Source organism: Symphalangus syndactylus, chromosome 12, assembly GCF_028878055.3.
Source record: "Symphalangus syndactylus isolate Jambi chromosome 12, NHGRI_mSymSyn1-v2.1_pri, whole genome shotgun sequence".
NCBI lineage: Eukaryota > Metazoa > Chordata > Mammalia > Primates > Hylobatidae > Symphalangus > Symphalangus syndactylus.
The window spans coordinates 84134961-84158617 of NC_072441.2; the positions used below are offsets into that span (position 1 = coordinate 84134961).

The window sequence follows — 23657 nt, forward strand, 5'->3', positions numbered from 1 at the left end:
GTGGGCAGATCGCTTGAGCTTAGGAGCTCAGGAGTTTGAGACCAGCCTGGGCAAGACGGTGAAACCCCATATGTACAAAAAACACAAAAATTAGCCGGGTGTTGGTGGTCCATGCCTGTAATTGCAGCTATGCAGGAGGCTTAGGTGGGAGGATCGCTTCAGCCCAAGAGGTTGAGGCTGCGGTCAGCCGAGATTGCACCACTGCACACCAGCCTGGGCAAGAGAGTGAGACCCTGTCTCAAAATAAATAAGACTAAATAAATATGGAATTACAAAAAGCTCAGAATAGACAAGAGTCTAAGATTTTATTTTTTATTTTCAGACGGAGTCGATCTGTCGCCCAGTTTGGAGTGCAGTGGTGCTATCTCAGTTCACTGCAATCTCCACCTCCCGGGTTCAAGCGGTTCTCCTGCCTCAGCCTCCGGATTAGCTGGGATTACAGGCGCCCAACACCATGTTCAGCTAATTTTTGTATTTTTAGTAGAGACGGGTTTCACTATGTTGGCCAAGTTGGTCTAAACTCTTGACCTCAAGTGGTCCGCCGACCTTGGTCTCCCAGACTGCTGGGATTACAGGCTTGAGCCACCGCGACTCGCCACTTTATTATTTATTTATTTTTTTGAGACAGGGTCTCGCTGTGTCGCCCAGATAGGAGTGCAGTGGTGCGATCATAGGTCACTGTAGCCTCGAATTCTTGGGTCCAAGCTCCTCCCACCTCAGCCTCCAGTTGGGACTACAGATGTGAGTCGCCTGGCTAACTTTTTGAAAAATTATTTTATAGGGAGTTGGGGGGGGGGTGTCTCACTATGTTGCCCAGTCTGGAATTTCTGGACTCAAGCGATCCTCCTGCCTCAGCCTCCCAAAACCTGGGAATGCAGGCATGAGGCTTAGTGCCCTGCCAATATTTGCTTTATTTTTCTAAATATACACAAGGATGTTAATCATAGCACCTAATAGCCCTAAACAATCCCAAAAGCTATTATCAGCAGAATATATTCATTCTTTACATCAGTGGTGGTGTATTCATACAATGGACTATTCCGCAGCGATGAAAAATATATATGCAAAAATATAAATTGCATAAACCATATTGAGCAAAAGGCAGACGCCAATACTCTATTTACATAAGGTGTTACATACACAGACACAGATAAATATATGTAAATGATAGAGATGATAGCTAGGCCAGTCCACAAGGTATTAGTCGTGGTCCGCGTGACTTCTGAAGAGATGAGGGGGCATGGGAGGCTTTAGGGGAGCTTCCGCTTTTTCTGGCAAGCTCTTCTTTTTGCCCGGGAAGCTATCAGCCAGTGGAGAGATCTGTGAGAAGAGATAAGACCTCAAAGGAAGTAAGAGGCAGAGCCTTCCGCGGCCCGCGCCCTGGCGGCCCCAAGTCAGCGGCGGAGACGGCGCCCACCCCGCTCCAACACGGGGCGGGAGCAACGGCGTGGCCACTGGAGCCCCGCCCCTCGCAGGCATCCACAGAGAAACCGGACTGGGCCACGTCTAGGAAGAGGCAGGAAAGCATCGGCGCATCGTTTTTCCAATGGGAAAGGATGTGTTTGCGGACCAATAGGTCGCCGACAATGACACCCACCCACGCGCCTGCCAAGCCAATCGGCTAGGAGCAGCGAGCGGCGGGGCTGGGGCGCTGCGGCCCCGTAGAGCCGCGCAGTATGGCGGGCGGGGCCCGGAGGTGCTCACAGTGCAGTTGGGATATTTTGCCGGTTTCGTGGGCGCGCACTGGTGGAACCAGCAGGTGAGGTCGGCCGGCAACTGCCCCCGAGGAGCCTTTCGGGATCTACACTCGCGACGTTCAGCTGGCGCACCTGGTCCTCTCTGCTTCCCCAGGATGCTGCGCTGGGCTGAGCGACCAATGCCAAGGAGCCCCCGGGAGAGCTGTGCCCCGACGTCTTGCATCGTAAGGAGACCTACACACTGCGACTCATCTTTATGGATCTGAAGGGTGGAGTGGTGGCAGGGTCAGCCCGTGTTTCCCTTCTGCGTGCCTAGTCCTTGCGCTGCTGTTTTCTTCAAGATCCTCCCACCTTACCGAGCTCCAGGACCTGAGATGAGGAGCTGAGCACAACATGCCAACACTCGAGGGGCCCACGACAGTTGCTCAAGAGCCATCTCGGGAATAGGCTGCTAGGCCCTGGAGACAGTGAGGACTTGAACTACAGCACTCCTGTCGGACCCCTGGATGTGGTTTTTCCCCCCGGTCCCACAGCTAATGACTAAGGGGGGAACGGAAAGATGGAATCTAGATTCTCCTAGGCCAAGGTTTTCCCCCCAACTAGTGTATATCCCAGAAAGCTTGGAAGAGCCAAGTGCTGGAGAGATGGTGACAGCAGGTTGTCAGGTGATCAGAGGAAGGTTAGCTAGAGGGGGAGCGTGCCCAGGCTTTGACCTAACATTGTTATTTCTGTACAGGTAGTTTGAGCTCCCTATACGAGGAAGGTGGACTCTACAGGGACAAACAGTTGGATGCTGCAATAGCACGGTGTGTAATTGATGTATGGATAAGGGTGGGGATCGTGTATGTACGCAGAACGCTGGATAACTCTGATCAGAGTGCAGTTTCTTTGATCAATCTCCAATCTCTTTCAGGCAGGGGAAGCTCACCACACACAAAGAGGAACTCTATCCCAAGAACCCTTATCTCCAGGACTTTCTGAGTGCAGAGGTGAGGGACTCTGCCCTGAACTTTTTAACCCAGTGCTACAACCCGAGGGCCTCCATAGGGGCAGGTAAAAGGGGATTTTAATCATTTTAAATGTCTTAGAATGATATTTTGGGAAAAAGCACTCCTTTTCCTAAGGACTGCGACTCGGTGAACAGAAAGGAGGCTATGTGGTGTGGCCAGCCAACTCAAGGAGGATGAAGCAACCTTTGCCTCTAAACTGCCTGGAACTAAATGTAGATTTTTCTCACCCCCACAGGGAGTGCTGAGTAGTGATGGTGTTTGGAGGGTCAAATCCATGGGCAAAGGTGAGACTTCTCCAGTTACTGATGGACGGGGGTCTGGGTAGAACAGAAACGTGGAGAAAGGTACATTTCCTCTGCTTGTCTTCAGGTTCCCCATCACTCACCACTGCCACAACTCCAAAACCACTTATCCCTACAGAGGCCAGCCAGCATCAGGGTCTGGTCAGACTTCCTCAGAGTCCATCTCCATGCCCGGAGCATCTGTATGATTCAGAAGTACAACCATGATGGGTATGGGGACCCCAGAGGCTGTGAGGCAAGAAACCTGGGTCCCCACCAATGCAGGATGAGGCTCTCGAGGCCATCTTCCCTGCCCTTCCCCAGGACAAGAAGTTGAGGGAAGAGATGTAAGTCTTGGATCGTGTTTACTTGTGGCAGGGAAGCAGGTCAGCTGGAGGCTTTTGGCCAAGGGGAAAGTGTCCTAAAGGAACCCAAGTACCAGGAAGAGCTGGAGGACAGGCTGCACTTCTACGTGGAGGAATGTGACTACTTGCAGGTAGCGACATGGAAACGTGCACTCCAGGGTGGAAGCTCTTCTCATCTTGCTAACTATCTTTCATCACTCACCTCCGCCCAGGGCTTCCAGATCCTGTGTGACCTGCATGATGGCTTCTCTGGGGTAGGCGCGAAGGCGGCAGAGCTGCTACAAGATGAATATTCAGGGCGGGGAATAATAACGTGGGGCCTGCTACCTGGTCCCTACCATCGTGGGGTGAGTGGAACTTAGAGAAGTAAACAGTCACACGGTGGGGAGGGAGAAATGAGAATCCCAGTGGGAGACTTCCTTAATGCAAACTACTCTTTCTTCACCAGGAGGCCCAGAGAAACATCTATCGTCTATTAAACACAGCTTTTGGTCTCGTGCACCTGACTGCTCACAGCTCTCTCGTCTGCCCCTTGTCCTTGGGTGGGAGCCTGGGCCTGCGACCTGAGCCACCTGTCAACTTCCCTTACCTGCATTATGATGTAAGTCTCGGTGCTCTTGTTCTGACTGCAGCAGGCTACAGGGCCTCCTCATACTCCCAGTCAGCCACTGTCTGTTACTGGCTCTGTTCCTGAGGCCCGAGCTTGAACTCAGCTGTGATGTGGCCTCTCAGATCACACTGTCCTATGCTTGTCCAGCCTGGGGCCAAACATACCCCTGCTTCGTCCCCTGGATCTTTCTGGTGTTAATATTCTGCCTCCACACATTCTTTTCCAGGCCTGAAGCCAAGTGCCCCTCTTGGTGTCTTCTTACAGGCCACTCTGCCCTTCCACTGCAGTGCCATCCTGGCTACAGCCCTGGACACAGTCACTGTTCCTTATCGCCTTTGTTCCTCTCCAGTTTCCATGGTTCATCTGGCTGACATGCTGAGCTTCTGTGGGAAAAAGGTATGAAGCTTTGTGAGGGGTTAGGTCAGTGCTGAGAAAATGTCCTATAACGTGTTCTCTTCCTTCTCTTTAGGTGGTGACAGCAGGAGCAATCATCCCTTTCCCCTTGGCTCCAGGCCAGTCCCTTCCTGATTCCCTGATGCAGTTTGGAGGAGCCGCCCCATGGACCCCACTGTCTGCATGTGGGGAGCCTTCTGGAACACGTTGCTTTGCCCAGTCAGTGGTGCTGAGGGGTATAGACAGAGCATGCCACACGAGGTGAGAGCTGTTAGTCCTTAGGAGTCCTTGTCAGATTTTTGTTTCATATCCTTTTCCCCCTAATTTCTCTGGGGCATTCTAATGATGTTGTTCCCTCCCCACCCCTTAAAAAGGAAAAAAAAAAAAAAGGGGCTCTGAATACCTTGATCCAGCTGATGGCCTGATAACATAAGAATTCTTAGTTTCTTATTCATGCTGCCACAGACTAATAGTGGTTTGGGCTTTGTTCTGGCAGCCAGCTTACCCTGGGGACACCTCCACCCTCCGCCCTTCATGCATGTACCACTGGGGAAGAAGTCTTGGCTCAGTATTTACAACAGCAGCAGCCTGGAGTCATGAGGTCAGTGTAACGGTTGCTCCTGCCCTTCTTGCCAACCACAACCCTCCCTTGACTTCTTACGCACTTAGTGGCTGTTCTCTGCCCCCACAGTTCTTCCCATCTGCTGCTGACTCCCTGCAGGGTGGCTCCTCCTTACCCCCACCTCTTCTCAAGCTGCAGTCCACCGGGTATGGTTCTGGATGGTTCCCCCAAGGGAGCAGGTAGGTAGGAGGTGAAGAAAACTGAGATTTCAAGTATGGGAGAGTTTTTACTATCTCCATTCCTGGATTAAAAGTGTGAAAAAGTCCACAGTTAAACATTCCTTTATTCACCCTATGGCTCCCAAGAAAAGCGTTCTTCCTTTGGAGTACTGGTGTACTAAGGGGACAATACACCAAATTTGTTGAGTTTACAATCAAGTCTACTAAGGTTGGACTTCCTTATCAGTTTGGCAGAGTCCCAGGGCAGAATAATCATCCATCTACAGGTCTCTGTTTCCTCTCCCTCCACAGCAGTGGAGAGCGTCCCAGTGTTTGGGGCACTGTGTTCCTCTTCGTCCCTGCACCAGACCCTGGAAGCCTTGGCCAGAGACCTCACCAAACTCGACTTGCGGCGCTGGGCCAGCTTCATGGATGCTGGAGTGGAGCACGATGATGTAGCAGAGCTGCTGCAGGAGCTACAAAGTCTGGCCCAGTGCTACCAGGATGGTGACAGCCTCGTGGACTAAAGTTCCCAGTGTGGGAGAAAGGAGCTAGTTTGCAATAAAAACAGCTGGATGCAGGAGCCCAGTGTCTTCGTGCAGGGGAGCTCAATGTCGCGGGACTAGCTACACCAACATATGCACTTTTTACATTTAGAAACACTGCGATTAGACCACAGAACAATAAATATGTGCCATCAGACCAAAAAAAAGTAGAGAATGGAGCTGAACTCCGCTCTCGATGCTATTTACAGAGGAGATCTGTAAAGTCTTCATAAAAGACCTTGAATGATGCCTAGGATGGCAGAGCCCCTGGGTCCTACTCCATCCTCCAGCCTTTGTCCTGGTCCTGGGCTCCTGCTCTCCAGATCTGTAAACTGGGCTCAAGGACTGTACAAGCGGAGTACAACTACCCGCCTCCGCAGTGCCAGGGCGCCTGTTGGGTTTGGTCCTGTGTAGATGATTCCCAGAGTCTCATTCATCCAGCTCCTCTTCAGACAGAAGGTCCCCATGGTCAGACAGCTGGTCTGCATTGCTGGTACTGGTTGCATCGTCCTCATCCTCAGAGCTGGCTTCACAGGCAGTGTGGAAGAGCTGCATGAGTTCTCGAAAACGGTGGGAAACCTAAGAAAGGAGGAGGGCTGTATTCACTGATCTTTTTTTTGTTTTTGAAATGGAGTCTGTCTCTGTCGCCGAGGCTGGAGTGCAGTGACACTGTGTCGGCTCACTGCAACCTCCGTCTCCTGGGTTCAAGCAATTCTCCTGCCTCAGCCTCCAGAGTAGCTGGGATTACAGGCGCCCACCACCACGCCCGGCTAGTTTTTATATTTTTAGTAGAGATGAGGTTTCACCATGTTGGCTAGGCTGGTCTCAAACTCTTGACCTCAGGTGATCCACCCACCTTGGCCTCCCAAAGTGCTGGGATTACAGGAGTGAACCACTGCGCACAGCCTCACTGATGCTTTATAACAATGTTAACATTTATGAAGCACTATATACTGATTTGAAAAGTCTTTTGTTTATTCCGCACAGCAAGGTTGGTAGAGCTACGTCATTATAGATAAGGAAACTCAAGAGGCTAAATGTTTTGCCCAAAGTCACACACCTCCTAAAAACAAAACTGGAATGGAAACTGGGGCTTCCACTGTAAAATCCTGTCCAGGTGCAGTATCTCACCTGTAATCCCAGCACTTTGGGAGGCTGAGGCAGGTGGATAACCTGAGGTCAGGAGTTCAAGACTAGCCTTACCAACATGGTGAAACCTCGTGTCTACTAAAAATAAATAAATTAGCCTGGCATGGTGGTGGGCACCTGTAATCCCAGCTACTTTGGGAGAGGCTGAGGCAGGAGGATCACTTGAACCTGGGAGGTGGAGGTTGTAGTGAGCTGAGATCGTGCCACTGCACTCCAGCCTAGGCGACAAGAGTGAAACTGCGTCTAAAATAAATAAATAAAAAAAATTAAAAAATCCTCAAAATCTAGTGTCCTTTCTCTTCTAGAACCACTACCACCCTGATGAGTCAAGCCCTTCCTTAGATCAGACCTTTACAATAACCACTTAGTGTCTTGGATGTGAAAACTCCTTCTTTGGACTTTCTCTTAGTTGGCCACCTTGACCTCTTTTTGCCAGGTCTTCACCCCAACCCCCACCTACCTCAGCAGGGGTCTTATTTCCCAGCTGCTGGGAGATGATGCTGAAGGTCTGTGGCTGTGCCCCTTGCTCCTGGCACATGGTGAGAATCACACGGTCAGCTTCCCTGTAACCCAGGTATCATGATTAACCCTAGGGAGCCACACGGATGTGGTCTATGCTCTTTTCCAAACACACGTCATCCACCCTTACCTACCTTGTCCACAGGACAACCTTTTCCCCAGTGGAGCTGACCTTGCTGTTGTTGGCACACACTGTAGCTTCTGTGGACTTTGGCTGCTGCTCCCCCTCTGGACCCTTGCCCTGTGTTCCACTGTCTTTAGCCAAACCCCCTCTAGGGGCTTTGGGAGAAGTCTCTGAGGTGTCAATTCCTGATGGAGATTCATGGACAGGGCACATCCTGTCTCTTGTCTTCACCCTAGCTCTGCTTGAGGGCAGCCATCTCTCTTGAGTGTCTGGTTTCCCGGACACATGTCTTCTCCCTGCATCTCTAGTCTTTGAGGAAACAGGACTCAGGAAAGAAGCAGGGGGTTCCACGGTACCAGGCAATTTCTCAGTTTCTGATGCATCCCAGACCAGCATCAAAGCCTCTGACTCACTCACTGCCTTTTGGCCCTCCCTCACTTTCTGAAGTCTGGGGGATGCCTTGGGGCAGGAGAGAACCTCAGGCCCAACCTGGTTTCTCTTATCAGTGTACAGTACAGCTCCAGTTTTGGGGGGAAATTGAGGAGTCTCTGGTGAATGAGGTGGTGGGCCATCCAGGAGGAGCCGTTCTGTAAGAGTCACTTCTCGAGGGGATGGCAAAGTGCCCCCCACTGCCAATCCTGCTTAGGAGGAAAATAAGGATCTCAGGGTACTGTCAGGATCAAGATGCACCTAAGCACGAGAAATTACCTGTGGCCAGGTACTGTGCAAAAATTCTAATAAAAAAGAGGGCTGGGCATGGTGGCTCACACCTATAATGTCTGCACTTTGGGAAGGCAAAGTGGTGGGACTGCTAGGAGTTTGAGACTAGCCTGGGCAATATGGTGAGACCCCATCTCTACAAGAAAATATAAATAATAAAAGAGTTGGGTGGAGGTGGGGGGTATAATGTCACTTATGCAAAGATATAAAGTCCTACTGCCAAAGCTGAGAATGGCCCAGTCTTTAGGATGTAGATTATAGTAGATTTGGAGATAGGGGGAAGGGTTTTTGGAATAAAACACAAGACAATGTTGAATTGCGTGAAATTTGTGGCATTCTTAATTCTGCAAGAGGAGTGAGGCCATACGATAGAAAAAGTCTGAACAGCAGAAGGGCTTCCTATGGGAAAGAGGTGGTATATCCATCCCTGAAAAGGCTATTTATCCAGGCTCATGGAGGTTCCTGTCTGGAGTATAGGAGAACGAGACTGAGGAACAGAAGGGCTGGGTTGGCAGATCACTCACCTGAAACAGGCATCTCTCCCTTTCTGGTGGTCCTGACAGTCCTGCTCTGGGTGGCCTCAGTGCTCTCCCGCTCCTCTGGGGCTTCCTCTTCCATCATATCCTTGCCCTGCCCAGCTTCCTTAGCACCAGGCATAGGACTAGCCTCTCGGTGGGGGCTGCTGCCCACCACCTCATGGGGCTCCTTGCTCTTGTAGGATTTGCTGTCACAGACCTGCAGGGATGGTCTTCCGATTCAAAGGTGTTCTGCCTACGTCTTTGGTTGGGGCCCACCAAAGGAAGAAGCCCTGCCTGATGCTCACCAAGTCAACCCACATGCATGTCTGCTCCAACAATTTTGTTGACAGAGTTTCAACTGGGTGCAGTGGTACATGCCTATAAACCTAGTTACTTGGGAGGCTAAGGTGTGAGGATCACTTGAGATCAAGGGTTCAAGATCAGCCTGGGCAACATAGTGAGACTCCGTCTCAAATGACAAACAAAAAGAAAAGAGACAGGGTCTCAGATGACACAGATTATCTTGCCCAGGCTGGAGTGCAGTGGCTGTTTACACAGGCATGACCATGGCTGGTACACTATAGCCTCAGACTCCTGGGCTCAAGTGATCTTCCCCCCTGAGCCTCCTGAGTGCCGTGTTGCCCAGCTACTCCTCCAAGGATTTCATTTTTTTTTTTTTTTTTAAACACGGTCTCACTCTGTCACCCAGGCTGGAGCTCAATGGTATCATCATGGCTCACTGCAACCTCTGCCTCCCTGCTCCAAGGATTTTAAATGGCCCCGAGTAGAGTATTGGATTCCACAACTCCTTCTCTCACCAAGAACTGTGTTTTTCCTGCCAACCAACTCCATTCTAGAGAACCAGGATTACTTGTAGAGACTATTTTCATGACAGAGGTTTATTTCATTTTCTAATATCTGAGGGAAATATTTTAACTGGTATTTTATTTTTCCAATTCCAAAAGCTTTACTCGCAGAATTCTCTTTAAAAAACAAAATCTATCACGTATTTCTAGCAGATTCCATTTATTTTGCATATGTACACATATGTGTGTACTGAATGTTATTTATATATGTGCCTTTTTAGGAATTCAATAATGTACAATTCTTGGTAGCAAACAATGCCCCCAGCAGCTCTGACACCCTCGGGACCAGTACCCTTGATACTTTCCTCACCTTGCTGCTACAGTGGCTACAGCTCCGCCTTTTGCTCTTCTTCAGCTTGGAATCTGGACCTCCTTCATGGCAGGAGCAGGCACAGTCCTTGGCCCCATCTGGCCACTCAGTCTCCTAGGAGATACTTGGGCTTGATTAGCTGCCACGTTTTTTTTTTTTTGTTTTGTTTTTTTTTGAGACAGAGTCTCACTCTGTGGCCCAGGCTGGGTTGCAGTGGCACGATGTCAGCTCACCGCAACCTCTGCCTCCCGGGTTCAAGGGATTCTCCTGCCTCAGCCTCCTGAGTAATTGGGATTACAGGCATGCGCCACCACGCGTGGCTAATTTTTGTGTTTTTAGTAGAGACAGGGTTTCACCACGTTGGTCAGGTGGGTCTCGAACTCCTCACCTCTTGATCTGCCCTCCCTCAGCGTCCCAAAGTGCTAGGATTACAGGCATGAGCCACTGTGCCTGGCCATATTTTTGGTACCATGAGAGGAAGCTAAAGTTGTGAGCCATATGAACACAACACAGCCCACCCTCTCCCCATGCTTTGCTTTTTTTTCAGATAGGGTCTGGCTCTGTCACCCAGCCTGGAGTGCAGTGTCACATTCATGGCTCACTGCAACCTCTGCCTCCTGGGCTCAAGTGATTTTCCCACCTCAGCCTCCCAAGTAGCTGGGACTGCGCACTACCACGCCTAATTTTTTTTTTTTTTTGAGATGGAGTCTCGCTCTTTCTCCCAGGCTGGAGTGCGGTGGCGTGATCTCAGCTTAGTGCAACCTCCGCTCCCCGGGATCAAGTGATTCCCGTGTCGCGGCCTCTCGAGTAGCTGGGATTACAGGCGCATGCCACCAAGCCCGTCTAATTTTTTTTGTATTTTCAATGAGATGGGATTTCGCCATGTTGACCAGGCTGGTTTCGAACTCCTGACCTCAAGTAATCCGCCAGCCTTGGCCTTGCAAAGTGCTGGGATTAGACGTGTAAGCCACAGCACCTAGCCTATGGCTAATTTTTGTATTTTTAGTAGAGATAGGAATTCGCGATGTTACTCTGGCTGGTCTTGAACTCCTGTCCTCAAGCAATCCACCCACCTCGACCTCCCAAAATGTTGGGATTACAGGCGTGAGCCACCACGCCCAGACCCCTTCCTCTTTTATGTATCAACTCCTCACATTGCCTGGGGAAATCAATAGCCCAAACTAGATTAAGGCCTATTATGAATCCCTGAAACAATCCCTAAATGACCTAAAGACTGACATATCCCAATTGCCCCAGATGTTTCAAGAAATATTTAAGTCAGACATAATCTGAGGCAAAGTCACTGGAGAGCTCCATCATGAGATACAATGTCTTTGTTTCTGTCTCTCTGTGCCTTCAGCTCTCCCATCTCTTCCAGTCCCCTTGAGAGAGAACTTTGTACCCATGGAAAGCCCACTCAATGATACTGTTTAATAAACCCAAGACATAAGTATTATTATCATCCCAATTTATGATGAAGAAACTGAAACAAAGAGAGGTTAAATAAGTTTCCCAAGGTCATACAGCTACTAAGAAGCAGTTTCTCCCCAGAAAAGAGAAAAAATACTTGGTCAGGAAACATGAATTAAAAAAAAAAATGTATATACTGCTTGAAGAGCAGTGACAACCCGTAGACTCCACAGCTGGCTTACCTGAGGAGTTCATACCCTAGCACGGCCACTTACTAAATATGAGACCCTGACAACAGCCTCTCTGCACTTCATTTATGTCTTCTGTAAAATGCAAACAAGAGCAATCTCTCCATAGGATTACTGTGAGAATTAAATGTGTCAATAATCCATTAAAATACTTCCCAGAATGCCTGACACTTTGTAATGCAACTAAGTATTAGCTGCTATCATTATTATTAATATGGGGAATCTTGGTTCTACTTTCTTTTTTTAACAACAAGCTCATCCTCAATTGGCTCTATTTTCTCACATGAGCAAAAATGAAAAAGTTGAATTAAGGGTAATAACTCTGAGCTAGACAGAAAAGGGGAATAAATAAATCCTTCTAACTAGGGAATCCTGGGGCCCCTGCAACAACTGCAGTTTTCCCAAAGGCTCTGCATGTCTGTATCAGCCTCATCTTTGGTTTGTTCTCTGTGATTGTCTCAGATCCTAGAGCCTTTGAACTAGAAACCTTGGGCCATAGTAAGCCAGAGAAATGTTTAGTGGGAAGATGCAAGGCTTGATTCATGAAACATAGATACTTTTCAGTAACTTGGCATACCTTATCATGATTTTAGGCCAGGCGTAGTGGCTCACACTTGTAATCCCAGCACTTTGGGAGGCCGAGGCGGGTGGATCACTTGAGGTAAGAAGTTTGAGACCAGCCTGGCCAACATAGTGAAAACCCATCTCTACTAAAAATACAAAAATTTTCTGGGCGTGGTGGCTGGCACCTGTCTGTAATTCCAGCTACTTGAGAGGCTGAGGTGGGAGAACCGCTTGAATCTGGGAGGTGGAGGTTGCAGTGAGCCAAGATTATGCCACTGTACTCTAGTTTGGGTAACAGAGCAAGATTCTGTCTCAAAAACAAACAAACAAAAAAAGAAAATACCTTATCATGATTTTGGACCCCAATCTCTTTTTTTCTCTTGTTCTTTGAGGCTGTGGGTATCTTGGGAGGCTCCTCCTCTTCTTCCACATCAGGCAGGGCCACTTCTTCAAAGCCATCAAACTGAGAAGGAGTTGGTGCTGCTGAGCACAGACACCAGGCCAATATCCCTCCCACGTGTGGCCTTCCCCCTTCATAAGGCTACAGCAGCCTCAGGTCCTATACCTCATACTCCTTTTCCTCAGTCCAATTGATCTCTTCAAAGTCACCCATCCGGCTAGCTGCTGGGCGCAAGTGGTCGAAGAAGATAGAAAACTCATCCTGTAGGTGGTCGTGGCCCTTGAGGAGCTGCCACATCTGTGTCTTGAGCTGAGGAGAGTCACAGAGGGAAAGAGGAAGTCTCCAGAGCCTCTCTAGGCTGCCCTTCCCAATCAATCCCACATACTTCCATGTTCTGCTTTCCCAGTCAACTGGGAAACACACAGAGACTCTGCCTGGTAACAAAGAATACTAAAACTTTCTCTTCCTCCTTAGCTGCCTACAGGGGAAGGGTACTAATACTAGATTTGATTCCTAATGATTCCACTCTTCACTCCACCCTACTGATCTCCAGCTAGGGCACTATTCCAAGTAGAGCAAGGAAGTAAGGCCCCTCCCAGGTCCCAGAACCTCCTTCGCTGAACATCCCTTCCAGGACATCCATGGCATTCCTGAGCCTGTGAAGGTCAGACAGGCTCCGGTTTCAGGTAGCAATCCCTCCTTATCCCAGTGCTTTACGCTTCAGGTGAGCCTGAAAAGTCCTTGCCTTTTTCATCTCCTCCAGGAAGCCCATGAGACTCCAGAGGCAAAAAGGTATGGAGTAGGTTGGGGAAAGAGACAAGGGAAAGGCCTAAGGCCCAGAAGACAACAGGAAGAAAGCAGGACAGGAAAGAATACCTCGGTGATCTCCTGGGGAAGGCAGTCTGCACAGCCTTGGAGGACCTTGATAATCTTCTGGTGGTGTGAGGGGTTCTCTGCAAAGCAAATCTCCAGCTGCCGAAGGAACTTGCGGCTCTTCTCAAAAGCCTGCTGCTCCTCAAACTACCAGAGTGGAAAGTGGGCAAAAGAGGAGTCACGATACAGCTAGAGCAGGACTTGAGGGTTCTAAGGATAAGAACTAGTGGACTAGGACACGAGAGATGACAGAACCCTGGTTTAAAATTCTAGTTGACAACTATGAGATCTAATTAAAAACTCTAACCTCCATCTACCTTGGACCACTGGTGAGTAGCCACCCAAAGCAATTAAGATGGGAGCAATGGCTTCAGAGAGGTACATATTTCAAGTTGTTTGCTGTTTTATGGATTGTGAAATCAGACACCAAAATTCATATGATACTTTAGAGTTTATACTACAAAGAATTTTCAGGCTGCACAAGGTGGCTCACAGCTATAATCCCATGTGGGGAGGCCAAGGCAGGAGGATCGCTTAAGGCCAGGAGTTCAAGACCAGCAACATAGTGAGACTATGTCTCTACAAAAAAATTTAAAAATTAGGCAGGGGTCGTGGTGTACACCTGTAGCTCGAGCTACTTGGGAGGCTGAGGCAGGAGGATCCCAGGGGGCTGTGTTGTCCAGGCTCGTCTCAAACTCCTGTCTACAGGCCAGCTGCGGTGGCTGATGCCTGTAATCCCAGCACTTCGGGAGGCCGAGGTAGGCAAATCACCTGAGGTCAAGAGTTCGAGACCAGCCTGACCAACGTGGTGAAATCCCATCTCTACTAAAAATACAAAAATTAGACAGGTGTGGTTGTGCATGCCTGTAATCCCCACTACCTGGAAGGCTGAGGCAGGGAATCACTTGAACCTGGGAGGCAGAGGTTGCAGTGAGCAGAGATCACACCACTGCACTCCAGCCTGGGTGACAGAGTGAGACTTTGCCTCAAAAAACAACAACAATAAAACAACAACAACAAAACTCCTGGCTACAAGGGATCCTCCCACCTTAGCCTCCCAAAGTGCTGGGATTACAGGTGCCAGCCACTGTGCCTGGCCATTGTCTCTCTTTTCTTTCTTTGAGACAAGGTCTTGCTCTTGTCACCCAAACTGGAGTGTAGTGGAGCAATCATGGCTCAGTGAAGCCTCAACCTCTCAGGCTCAAGTGGTCCTCCCACCTCAGCCACCCAAATAGCTGGCACCAAAGGTGTGCACCACCACACCCAGTTAGTTAATTTTTTTTATTTTATGTAAAAATGGGGTCTTGCTATGCTGTCCAGGCTGGCCTCCCAAAGTGCTGGGATAACAGGTGTGAGCCACCATACGTGGCTGACATTATCTCTTTAAAAAATTTTTTTGGCTAAGCGTGGTGGCTCACACTTGTAATCCCAGCAATTTGGGAGGCTGAGGTGGGCAGATCACCTGAGGTCTGGAGTTCGAGACCAGCCTGACCAACATGGAGAAACCCCGTCTTTACTAAAAATACAAAATTAGCCGGGCGTGGTGGCACATGCCTGTAATCCCAGCTACTCGGGAGGCTGAGGCAGGAGAATTGCTTGAACCCAGGAGGCGGAGGTTGTGGTGAGCCGAGATCATGCCACTGCACTCCAGCCTGGGCAACAAGAGTGAAACTCCATCTCAAAAAAAAAAAAAAAAAAATTTTTTTTTTTGTTCACATATACACTGATTGGATCCTCATAATAATACCAGAAGAGAAAATGGGCATCACACATTATATGCAGAACTACCCCACTGTCATTTAACCCCAATAAAACTCTTAGAATAAGGCCAGGTGTGGTGGCTCACGCTTGTAATCCCAGCACTTTGGGAGGCCGAGGCGGGTGGATCACGAGGTCAGGAGATCGAGACCATCCTGGCTAACATGGTGAAACCCCGTCTCTACTAAAAATACAAAAAATTAGCCGGGCGTAGTGGTGGGCGCCTGTAGTCCCAGCTACTCGGAGAGGCTGAGGCAGGAGAATGGCGTGAACCCGGGAGGCGGAGCTTGCAGTGAGCCGACATTGTGCCACTGCACTCCAGCCTGGGCGACAGAGCGAGACTCCGTCTCAAAAAAATAAAAAAAAAAATAAAAAAAAAAATAAAACTCTTAGAATAATCCCATTCCTCCCTTTGTTCTTATTTTTATGACAAGAAGTCCAGGACTACTGGGATATCCCTCATGTTTAGCCTCCTATTCTGCAACATTTCACATGTTACCATACCACAGTGGCCTTCCCAGACCACTGTGTATAAAACCACCCCTCTAGTTTCCTTTCCTGCTTTATTTTTCTGTAAAACATGATCACTATAAAACATTGTATACTATATATTTTACTGTTTATATTTATTTTTATAATTTATATTTTATATATGCTATATATATAATGTTTTCTGGAGTATCATCTGAACTTCCTCATGATAACGTAAGCTCCATGAGGGCAGGGATTTTAGTCTTTTGTAATTGCTATATTCCTAGCAATTGAGGTCAGGAATTGCTAGGAATTCCTGACAGTTAGGAGGCACTTAACAAATATTTGTTAAATGAATGTCTGGCTTGATACCTGTGAGAAGCAGACAGTATATGACTCACCTAAGGTCTCCTTTGGCAACTACAAGTAGAACCCTCTCATTTATCATGTAAAGAAAATGGGAGAATGGGATTGGAAAGATAATCCCCTGAAAAGACAGAGGCTCTTATCACTCTGGGCTAGGGGACGGCTGTGTGTCTGGAAGGAGTTGGGAGACTGAAACAGTCTTATTCAACCCCATTCAATCCCAGTCTCACTCTGACCCAGAAGTCCTAGTGTACGTTTTTCCCCCATTCACTTACTAATCCACAGGCCAGAGCTTGCTCAGGTAACAGGAAAGCAGCAAAGTCTTTCAACAGCTGAGGCCAGTCTTGGAGCAGAATTTGCAGGCTTTTGTAGAGATCTACAGTCGTCTGTCTCTGGGTACTTGACTCAAATTCATAGATGACTTGAAGGAAGTCTTCATACTTGCCAGGGATATGTTGTAGGGCTTCTCGCACCTACACGGGAAGACTTTCAATCATCAACACCCTTTATTTGGGACACAACAAGCAATAAGGGTACAAGGGAGAAGGCAGGGTTATGGTTAGAGAGCTCCAAGAATTATCCATCAGAGGCTGCGCCACCAAGAGATCTTAACATCTGACTGTTAATGGAAGACACAGAGCAACAGGCAAGGTAAAAATCTTTTTCTGGGAGTGAGCAAGTGAAAAACCATTTTCCTAGTTCCACAGCTCTACCCACAAAACCAAGTAATGCTTTTCTCTAGGTCACAGCACTAACCTTTCCTTACTGATTACAGCCCCATAATGAAATAGGTAACATGTGTTTGTACATGTATTTCAGCATGGGCGTAATTTGAGAGTAAATAATACGTAAGTTAGGAATGTCAGTAAAATATTAGGAGATAAGAAAAAGCTATGACTATCATTGCCAGTATTCTGCTTTCCAGAGGGATAAAGGAACCAGGTGGTTACCAACAGAAGGACATAGTTCTCCAGGACACTACCAAGAAGAGGCTGGCTTATGTGTTTTTTTTTGTTTTGTTTTGTTTTGTTTTTGAGACAGGGTCTCATTCTGTTGCCCAGGCTGGAGTGCACTGCTGCAATCATGGCTCACTGCAGCCTAAACCACCCGGGCCCAAGTGATCCTCCCACCTCAGCCTCCCGAAGTACCTAGGACCACAGGCATGCACCACCATGCTTAGCTCATTTTTTAATTTTTGTAGAGATGGAGGTCTCCTATGTTGCCCAGGCTTGTCTTGTCTTGAACTCCTGGACTCAAGGGATCCTCCTACCCCAGCCTCCCAAAGTGCTGGCATTATATGCAAGGGCCACAACACCCAGCCTGGTTCATGTCTTTTTTTTTTTTTGAGACAGAGTCTCTCCCTGTCGCCAAGGCTGGAGTGCAGTGGTGCGATCTCGGCTCACTGCAACCTCCGTCTCCCAGGTTCAAGTGATTCTTGTGCCTCAGCCTCCCCCGTAGCTAGGATTACAGGCGCCCACCACCATACTCGGCTAATTTTTGTATTTTAGTAGAGACAGGGTTTCACCATGTTGGTCAAGCTGGTCTCTAACTCCTGACCTCAGGTGATCCACCTGCCTCGGCCTCCCAAAGCGCTGGGATTATAGGTGCGAGCCACCACGCCCAGCTGGTTCATGTCTTAAGAGCAATGTATTTCCCTGAAATCCACTTGCTGGCCAGTGTACCCACTATCTTTCTTCTCAAGCCAAAGGTTCTGTAAAGGTCCTTATCAGCGCACCCAGTAAAGTCACAACCTCCCACTGATGATGGTGGTATCATCTTTCTGCCAATTTCTGGTCAACAGAAGGATGATGGCAGGGTACTAACAATAAACATACTTATGATTGAATTATATGTCTCCTTGTGGTTCTGTCACAGAGATCTTTTGCCAGAAAAGCCAAGATAGAGGAATATGAAGCCTGTCGTATAGCCTGAAAAACAGACTTTATTTTGAAAAACATTGCCCTTGAAGAAGCAGCCACATTCACAGAGACTGGCAATAACAGGAAGCAGCATTTGCCTACCCTGGTCAGATAAGCTTGGGCAAAGGCCAAGTCCTTCTGCTCCCTGAGTGGATCTCGCTCGAGAATGTCCTCATCATACAGCAACAGCAGCTTGGAGGTGTCCTTGCTGGCCCGAGCCCGACTTCCCCGCTTGTTGCGAGCTCGATGATTGTTCCGGCCTTTTCCAGCAGCTTTGATGCTCTCTCCTTGTAGCACACATGAAAAAGATTGTTTCTCTGTCCCTGCAACCCCTGCTCTTCCCATTCCACCACATGCACCACCCCAGCCAAATCCTATTCAATATTATGGAGCAATTCAAGGAAAAGGTTGTCAGGAAAATGGTATGAGAAGTAAGTCCGTCAAGTCAGCTCTATGCAGAGTCTGCAGTGTAACTGCCTTAATTGGGATGACAACAAGATAATCAGCTACTTCATATTGAGAAAGGAAGTCTAAAGAGCAAGTGTGGCTTCTGTAGCACTTTTGAGAGACTATGTCTTGATGAGGAACAAGCAGTGTTTTCTGAAATAAACATAGGTCTTAGCCCCACACAACAGATAAGGTAACAATCAGTTTAACGAAGTGAACCGCCAGGCACGGTGGCTCATGCCTGTAATCCTAGCATTCTGGAGGGCCGAGGTGGGCGGATCATAAGGTTAGGAGTTCGAGACCAGCCTGACCAACATGGTAAAACCCTGTCTCTACTAAAAAAAATACAAAAATTAGCTGGGTGTGGGGGCGGATGCCTGTAATCCCAGCTACTCAGGAGGGTGAGGCAGGAGAATCGCTTGAACTTGGGAGGCAGAGGTTGCAGTGAGCCGAGATCGCGCCATTGCACTCCAGCCTGGGCGACAGAGCAAGACTCCGTCTCAAAAAAATTAAAAAAAGGAAAAAAAAAAGAAAGAAAGTGAACGAAGCTAATATAAATCTAGCAACGGATGAGAATCACATTGAAAATTTCTGAGTATCTATTCTCCACAGATACCACATTAAACATGTTTTGGGGGAGGGGTGTTGCAGAAGAGATCCAGAGGGTTTCCTCTGGAAATCCTCCACCTGGTTTATAGGCTACCCACTCTGCACACTGTCCTCTAGACAATGAGGTTAAGTGAGAATGGTCCTTCAGTATAGCTCTGCCTAGCTCACCTGGTGGAGTTCTGCTGGTCTCCACTTCTGGAGCAGTCTCAGGTGAGGCAAAAGTAGAAGGAGCCTTCTCAGCAGGGTCCCCAACTGCTTCATCCGTCATTTCATCCTCTTTCTGCAGGCTTTCCATTCCTTCTGCTTCTTCTTCCTCCTCTTCTTCTGGCTCAGAGTTCTCCTCCTGAGAATTCTCTTCTTCAGACTCACCCTCCTGACTCATGCGCCTTTCAGATGCCAGCCAAGTCAGTTTCTCCATTGTTTCCTGTAAAACCCTCCAAAGAGTACTTATAATGGCTCTTAGTGGCTCATGAATTGCAAACAACACAAAGCTGTATCAGGATAATCTGAAGTTAAATAATGGGGAGCCCACTACAGCTGTCTGAGGGGAATTCCCTGAGTTATGAAATCCCAGCAATGGGCCAGGTACAGTGGCTCATGCCTGTAATCCTGACACTTTGGGAGGCCGAGGTGGGTGGATCACTTGAGGCCAAGAGTTCAGGACCAGCCTCGCCAACATGATAAAACTGTGTCTCTACTAAAAATATAGAAATTAGTCAGGCATGGTGGCACATGCCTGTAATCCCAGCTACTTGGGAGGCTGAGGCATGAGAATTGCTTGAACCCAGGAGGTGGAGGTTGCAGTGAGCTGAAATTATGCCACTGCACTCCAATCTGGGAGACAGAGTAAGACTCCATCTCAAAAAAAACAAAAAAACAAAAAACCATCCCAGTGATCGCTGACATTCAGCCTGACAGCAGGAGAGGGGAAGAAGTTACCTTTTACAAACTTCTGTAACCTGAAGATAGTTTCCAGGCTGGAGTGCGATGGTGCAATCTTGGCTCACTGCAACCTCTGCCTCCCCGGTTCAAGTGATTCTCCTGCCTCAACTTCCTGAGTAGCTGGGATTACAGGCATGTGCCACTATGCCCAGGTAATTTTGTATTTTTAGTAGGGATGGAGTTTCTCCATGTTGGTCAGGCTGGTTTTGAACTCCCGACCTCAGGTGATCTGCCCGCTTTGGCCTCCCAAAGTGCTGGGATTTATAGGCATGAGCCACCGCGCCCGGCTATTTGCTATTTTTTTTTTTTTTTTGAGACAGAGCCTTGCTCTGTTGCCCAGGCTGGAGAGCAATGACGTGATCTCGGCTCACTGCAACCTCTGTCTCTCGGGCTCAAGAGATTCTCCTGCCTCTGCCTCCCAAGAAGCAGGGATTACAGGTGTCCGCCACCACGCCTGGCTAATTTTTGTATTTTCAGTATAGATGGGGTTTCACCACATTGGCCAGGCCAGTCTGAAACTCCTGGCCTTGTGATCCACCCACCTCAGCCTCCTAAAGTGCCGGGACTACGGGCGTGAGCCACCAAGCCCAGCCTATTACTATTTTTTAAGGCATTTAAAGTATGGTCAGGTGATTCAATTTAATGTGTAAACGAGTTTAATATAATAAGTAAAATTTCATCCTTTCCATCTCATTTCACCTCAACTCCACAATCATGTTCCATAATGCATTCACAAATAAAATAAAAATTATTTTAGGACTATCCATTGTGCAGCAAGCAAGCACGTGGCATATCAATAAGTTAAACATATTACTGAGTCCACAAAATATTTGAGAATATTCTCCAGCTCTCACCTGGAGTTCTGGGACAGAAAGCACAGATTCCTCAGAAGCTGATGACATTTCATCTTCCTCATCTTGGGTGAGGTCATCAAAGTCCTCTTCTTCCTCTTCTTCTGGCCCATTCTTCTCTCCTCCAGTTTCTGGCCCAACTGGAGTCCCCACTGACTGATCAACACTGGATGAATCTTCTGGCTTCCCTGGGGGGCTACTAAGCCTCACTTCAGGATCCATTGAGGACAAAGCATTCTTTGATGATCCTTTGTTCACATCTGTCCCTGAGGTTCCTTCATCAGGGGGCTCTTGAGAAGATGAAGGGGTTTTAGTTGGCTGACTCCTCTCCTCTTCCTTCTGTAAGACTGTCTGTTTCGTTACTTCTCTAGCACTGCTCAACTCCTCGCTTGGGGCGCCAGTGTCCAATTCCACAGCATGTTCCACTTTGATGTCATCACAAATATCACGCTCAGGGGATCCACTGATTTCCTCTGTAGCATCTTCAGGTTCCATCTTGACAATTTCCTCTAAATCCCCAGGGGTAGGGTTGTTTAGAGACTCTTGGATGCCCTGAGGGAGCGGCTCCAGAGTTTGCCTTCCCTCCTCTGTTTTCACAACAGTCCAGCGACAGGCACTGTTCTCTGACAATCCTTCTTGGCACTCTGCATCTGCTAGTGGAGGCCCTGGGCTATGTTCCACTTTGGGGAAAACAGTAGCAGAGAGAGGAGATAGTTCCTGGGGCTCTACTTTGGGTTCTAGGCCCTGAAAGGCATTTTCCCCATTAGCCACAGCACAAGCAATGTCCACATTCACGTGGGCCTTATCTTCAGGGGTGGATGGTATAGGAAGATTCACAGAATTGCCAGAAACAATTAAGGGCGAGACAGAGGAGGCCACAAGGGGCTGGTTCAATGGACAGGGGAAGGAAGTAGGGTTAACCAAGAGGGTGGTGATGGGAATAGTTTGGGGACTCTGGGCCACAGCTGCACTGACAGGCTGGATCATGTTACAGCCACCGCCAAGGCTCACAATCTTCACAGTGGTAGCGGGAACAGTGAAAATAACAGATGCAGGGTGGTGGATAACAGGGGCAGGTTTCATACAGGGAGAGGCCTTGACTCCCCTTCTTTTTGAGGGTCTGCGTCTCACATATGGCTTTCGAAACTTAGAAGGGGCAAGGGAGGGCAGCATTACCTTGGGCACAGGGGCAGAAGACAGCAAAGTCTGGGACTCAGACAGAGGGAAGCTTGTCCTGGCCTCAGGGGGCATAGCAGGCAGTGCTGCAGGAGACTCAAAACTCTCACCTCCACTGACCCCCAGTGGAGGGACACCTGGAACTGTCTGTAAAACAGTGGCTGGCTGTATCGGGTGAGGAATCCGGAGCACCATTTTGCTTGGAGGGGCTTCTGAATGAGTTGATCGGGCTGGTGTTTTCCCAGGGTTGAAGCTGGGCTGGAGAGAGGGGCTGGGTTGGATAAGGAGGGGCTTCAGGACTGATGAACGCTTCTGTCTCCAAGCCTTCCTGGGGAAACGGGTGGCAACTGGCTTCAGTTTCAGGACTACACCCTTAGGCAATAGCAGTGGGTACCGAGTTTCACTCTCCAATTCCAAATTGTCTTTTACTAGGCTTCGATCTGAGTTGATCTCAGTGGTTCCAGTCACATTTCCTACTTCTCTAGCACCATCAGCCATGTGCCGCATTTCTTCCTGGATGGATGGCAGACTGGCCTATTGGAAACAAGAACACTCTGATCGAGCATATGTCAGAATTTGGGAAAAAGAAGCTTGGCACAGTGGCTCACGCCTGTAATCCCAGTACTTTGGGAGGCTGAAGTGGGCAGATCACTTGAGGTCAGGAGTTCAGGATGAGCCTGACCAACATGGTGAAACCACGTCTCTACTAAAAATACAAAAATTAGCTGGGTGTGGTGGCGGGCGCCTGTAATCCCAGCTACTCAGGAGGCGGAAGCAGGAGAATCACTTGTACCTGTGAGGCAGAGGTTGCGAGGAGCCGAGATCTCACCTTAGCCTGGGTGGACAGAGCAAGACTCTGTCTCAAAAACAAAACAAAACAACAACAAAAAAAGAATTTGGAGGCCGGGCGTGGTGGCTCAAGCCTGTAATCCCAGCACTTTGGGAGGCCGAGGCGGGCGGATCACAAGGTCAGGAGATCAAGACCATCCTGGCTAACATGGTGAAACCTTGTCTCTACTAAAAATACAAAAAATTAGCTGGGCGTGGTGGCGGGCGCCTGTAGTCCCAGCTGCTCGGGAGGCTGAGGCAGGAGAATGGCATGAACCTGGGAGGCGGAGCTTGCAGTGAGCCAAGATCGTGCCACTGCACTCTAGCCTGGGCGACAGTGCAAGACTCCATCTCAAAAAAAAAAAAAAAAAAAAAAAAAAAAGATTTGGGAAAAACAATAGGGCTTTCTAGGTTTTAGAGACCTTAGACAGTCTCAAGGCATCCTTCCAAGAAGGGTCTCTCTGCATATCAAATCTACAAAGACCACATTCTAATTATACACTTTAGAAACTTTTGTGAATTTCCTTCAGCAAATTATTATTTTACCTATTATTTTGAAAATGCTGTAGAATTACCCAGAGAAGGGTAGAAAAGTAAGGGAAGAAAGGTGAATGAGGAAGATTTCTGAAGTCCTAGTTCTACAACTAAAGAACTAGATGATTAAGGAAGCCCTTGATATTCTCTCAGAACTTTCAGTGACCTTCTGCCTCCCATAGACTTTGAGGAAGAGGGCTGTACCTTTAACCAGAATGGGAGCCGGTGTTCTTCTCTCTCTATAGGTGGCTTCCACTGATGTGGCTGGATCTCTTCACAGCATTTTACTAGGACTGGCAGCTGTTTGGTCTTCTTATAAAACTTAACATGAAAAAAATGCGCATGAGTTACATTCCTTCCAGAAACACTGTCCT

General features: G+C 48.4%; 2 protein-coding genes across 21 annotated transcripts in view; one reads left to right on the plus strand and one right to left on the minus strand.

Annotated features, from left to right (window-relative positions):
- The first annotated feature begins 1776 nt into the window (after nucleotides 1-1776).
- LOC134734400 (protein misato homolog 1-like) lies at nucleotides 1777-7113 on the plus strand. Of its 7 annotated transcripts, none has more exons than XM_063626803.1 (14): nucleotides 1777-1921; nucleotides 2039-2362; nucleotides 2434-2503; nucleotides 2611-2686; nucleotides 2943-2991; nucleotides 3077-3219; nucleotides 3367-3484; nucleotides 3566-3700; nucleotides 3802-3954; nucleotides 4228-4359; nucleotides 4433-4617; nucleotides 4853-4957; nucleotides 5048-5157; nucleotides 5449-7113. In XM_063626803.1, the coding sequence occupies exons 5-14, from the start codon at nucleotides 2959-2961 to the stop codon at nucleotides 5661-5663; spliced, it is 1329 nt and encodes a 442-aa protein (XP_063482873.1). In that variant the 5' UTR covers nucleotides 1777-1921; nucleotides 2039-2362; nucleotides 2434-2503; nucleotides 2611-2686; nucleotides 2943-2958; the 3' UTR covers nucleotides 5664-7113. The 7 variants fall into 7 exon arrangements, with proteins under 7 accessions (XP_063482873.1, XP_063482874.1, XP_063482875.1 ...); XM_063626804.1 differs by having other exon boundaries at nucleotides 2039-2164; XM_063626805.1 differs by having other exon boundaries at nucleotides 2039-2503; nucleotides 5452-7113.
- The window catches only part of GON4L (gon-4 like), a 114530-nt gene continuing 96116 nt past the window's right edge, over nucleotides 5244-23657 (minus strand). For 8 of the 14 annotated variants that reach the window (XM_063626700.1, XM_063626703.1, XM_063626697.1 and 5 more), the window contains 13 exons: nucleotides 23488-23604; nucleotides 20749-22455; nucleotides 19121-19376; nucleotides 17999-18183; nucleotides 16253-16450; nucleotides 13386-13529; nucleotides 12675-12818; nucleotides 12453-12572; nucleotides 9888-10001; nucleotides 8718-8928; nucleotides 7484-8114; nucleotides 7291-7393; nucleotides 5244-6260 (listed from right to left, as the gene is read on the minus strand). In XM_063626700.1, the coding sequence (XP_063482770.1) occupies nucleotides 6111-6260; nucleotides 7291-7393; nucleotides 7484-8114; nucleotides 8718-8928; nucleotides 9888-10001; nucleotides 12453-12572; nucleotides 12675-12818; nucleotides 13386-13529; nucleotides 16253-16450; nucleotides 17999-18183; nucleotides 19121-19376; nucleotides 20749-22455; nucleotides 23488-23604 (4080 nt within the window). In that variant the 3' untranslated portion in view covers nucleotides 5244-6110. Of the gene's footprint in view, nucleotides 6261-7290; nucleotides 7394-7483; nucleotides 8115-8717; nucleotides 8929-9887; nucleotides 10002-12452; nucleotides 12573-12674; nucleotides 12819-13385; nucleotides 13530-16252; nucleotides 16451-17998; nucleotides 18184-19120; nucleotides 19377-20748; nucleotides 22456-23487; nucleotides 23605-23657 lie in introns of those variants that run through there. The other 6 variants (XM_063626704.1, XM_063626701.1, XM_063626702.1 and 3 more) reach the window with 4 other exon arrangements.

What these genes read in the sequence shown, in the direction of transcription:
- LOC134734400 (XM_063626803.1), top strand. Translation starts at nt 2,959, where the DNA reads ATGGTGTTTGGAGGGTCAAATCCATGGGCAAAG. An exon ending in GGTCAAATCCATGGGCAAAG is followed by an intron (nt 2,992 to 3,076) that starts GTGAGACTTCTC and finishes GCTTGTCTTCAG; the next exon opens with GTTCCCCATCACTCACCACT. An exon ending in TGGTTCCCCCAAGGGAGCAG is followed by an intron (nt 5,158 to 5,448) that starts GTAGGTAGGAGG and finishes CTCCCTCCACAG; the next exon opens with CAGTGGAGAGCGTCCCAGTG.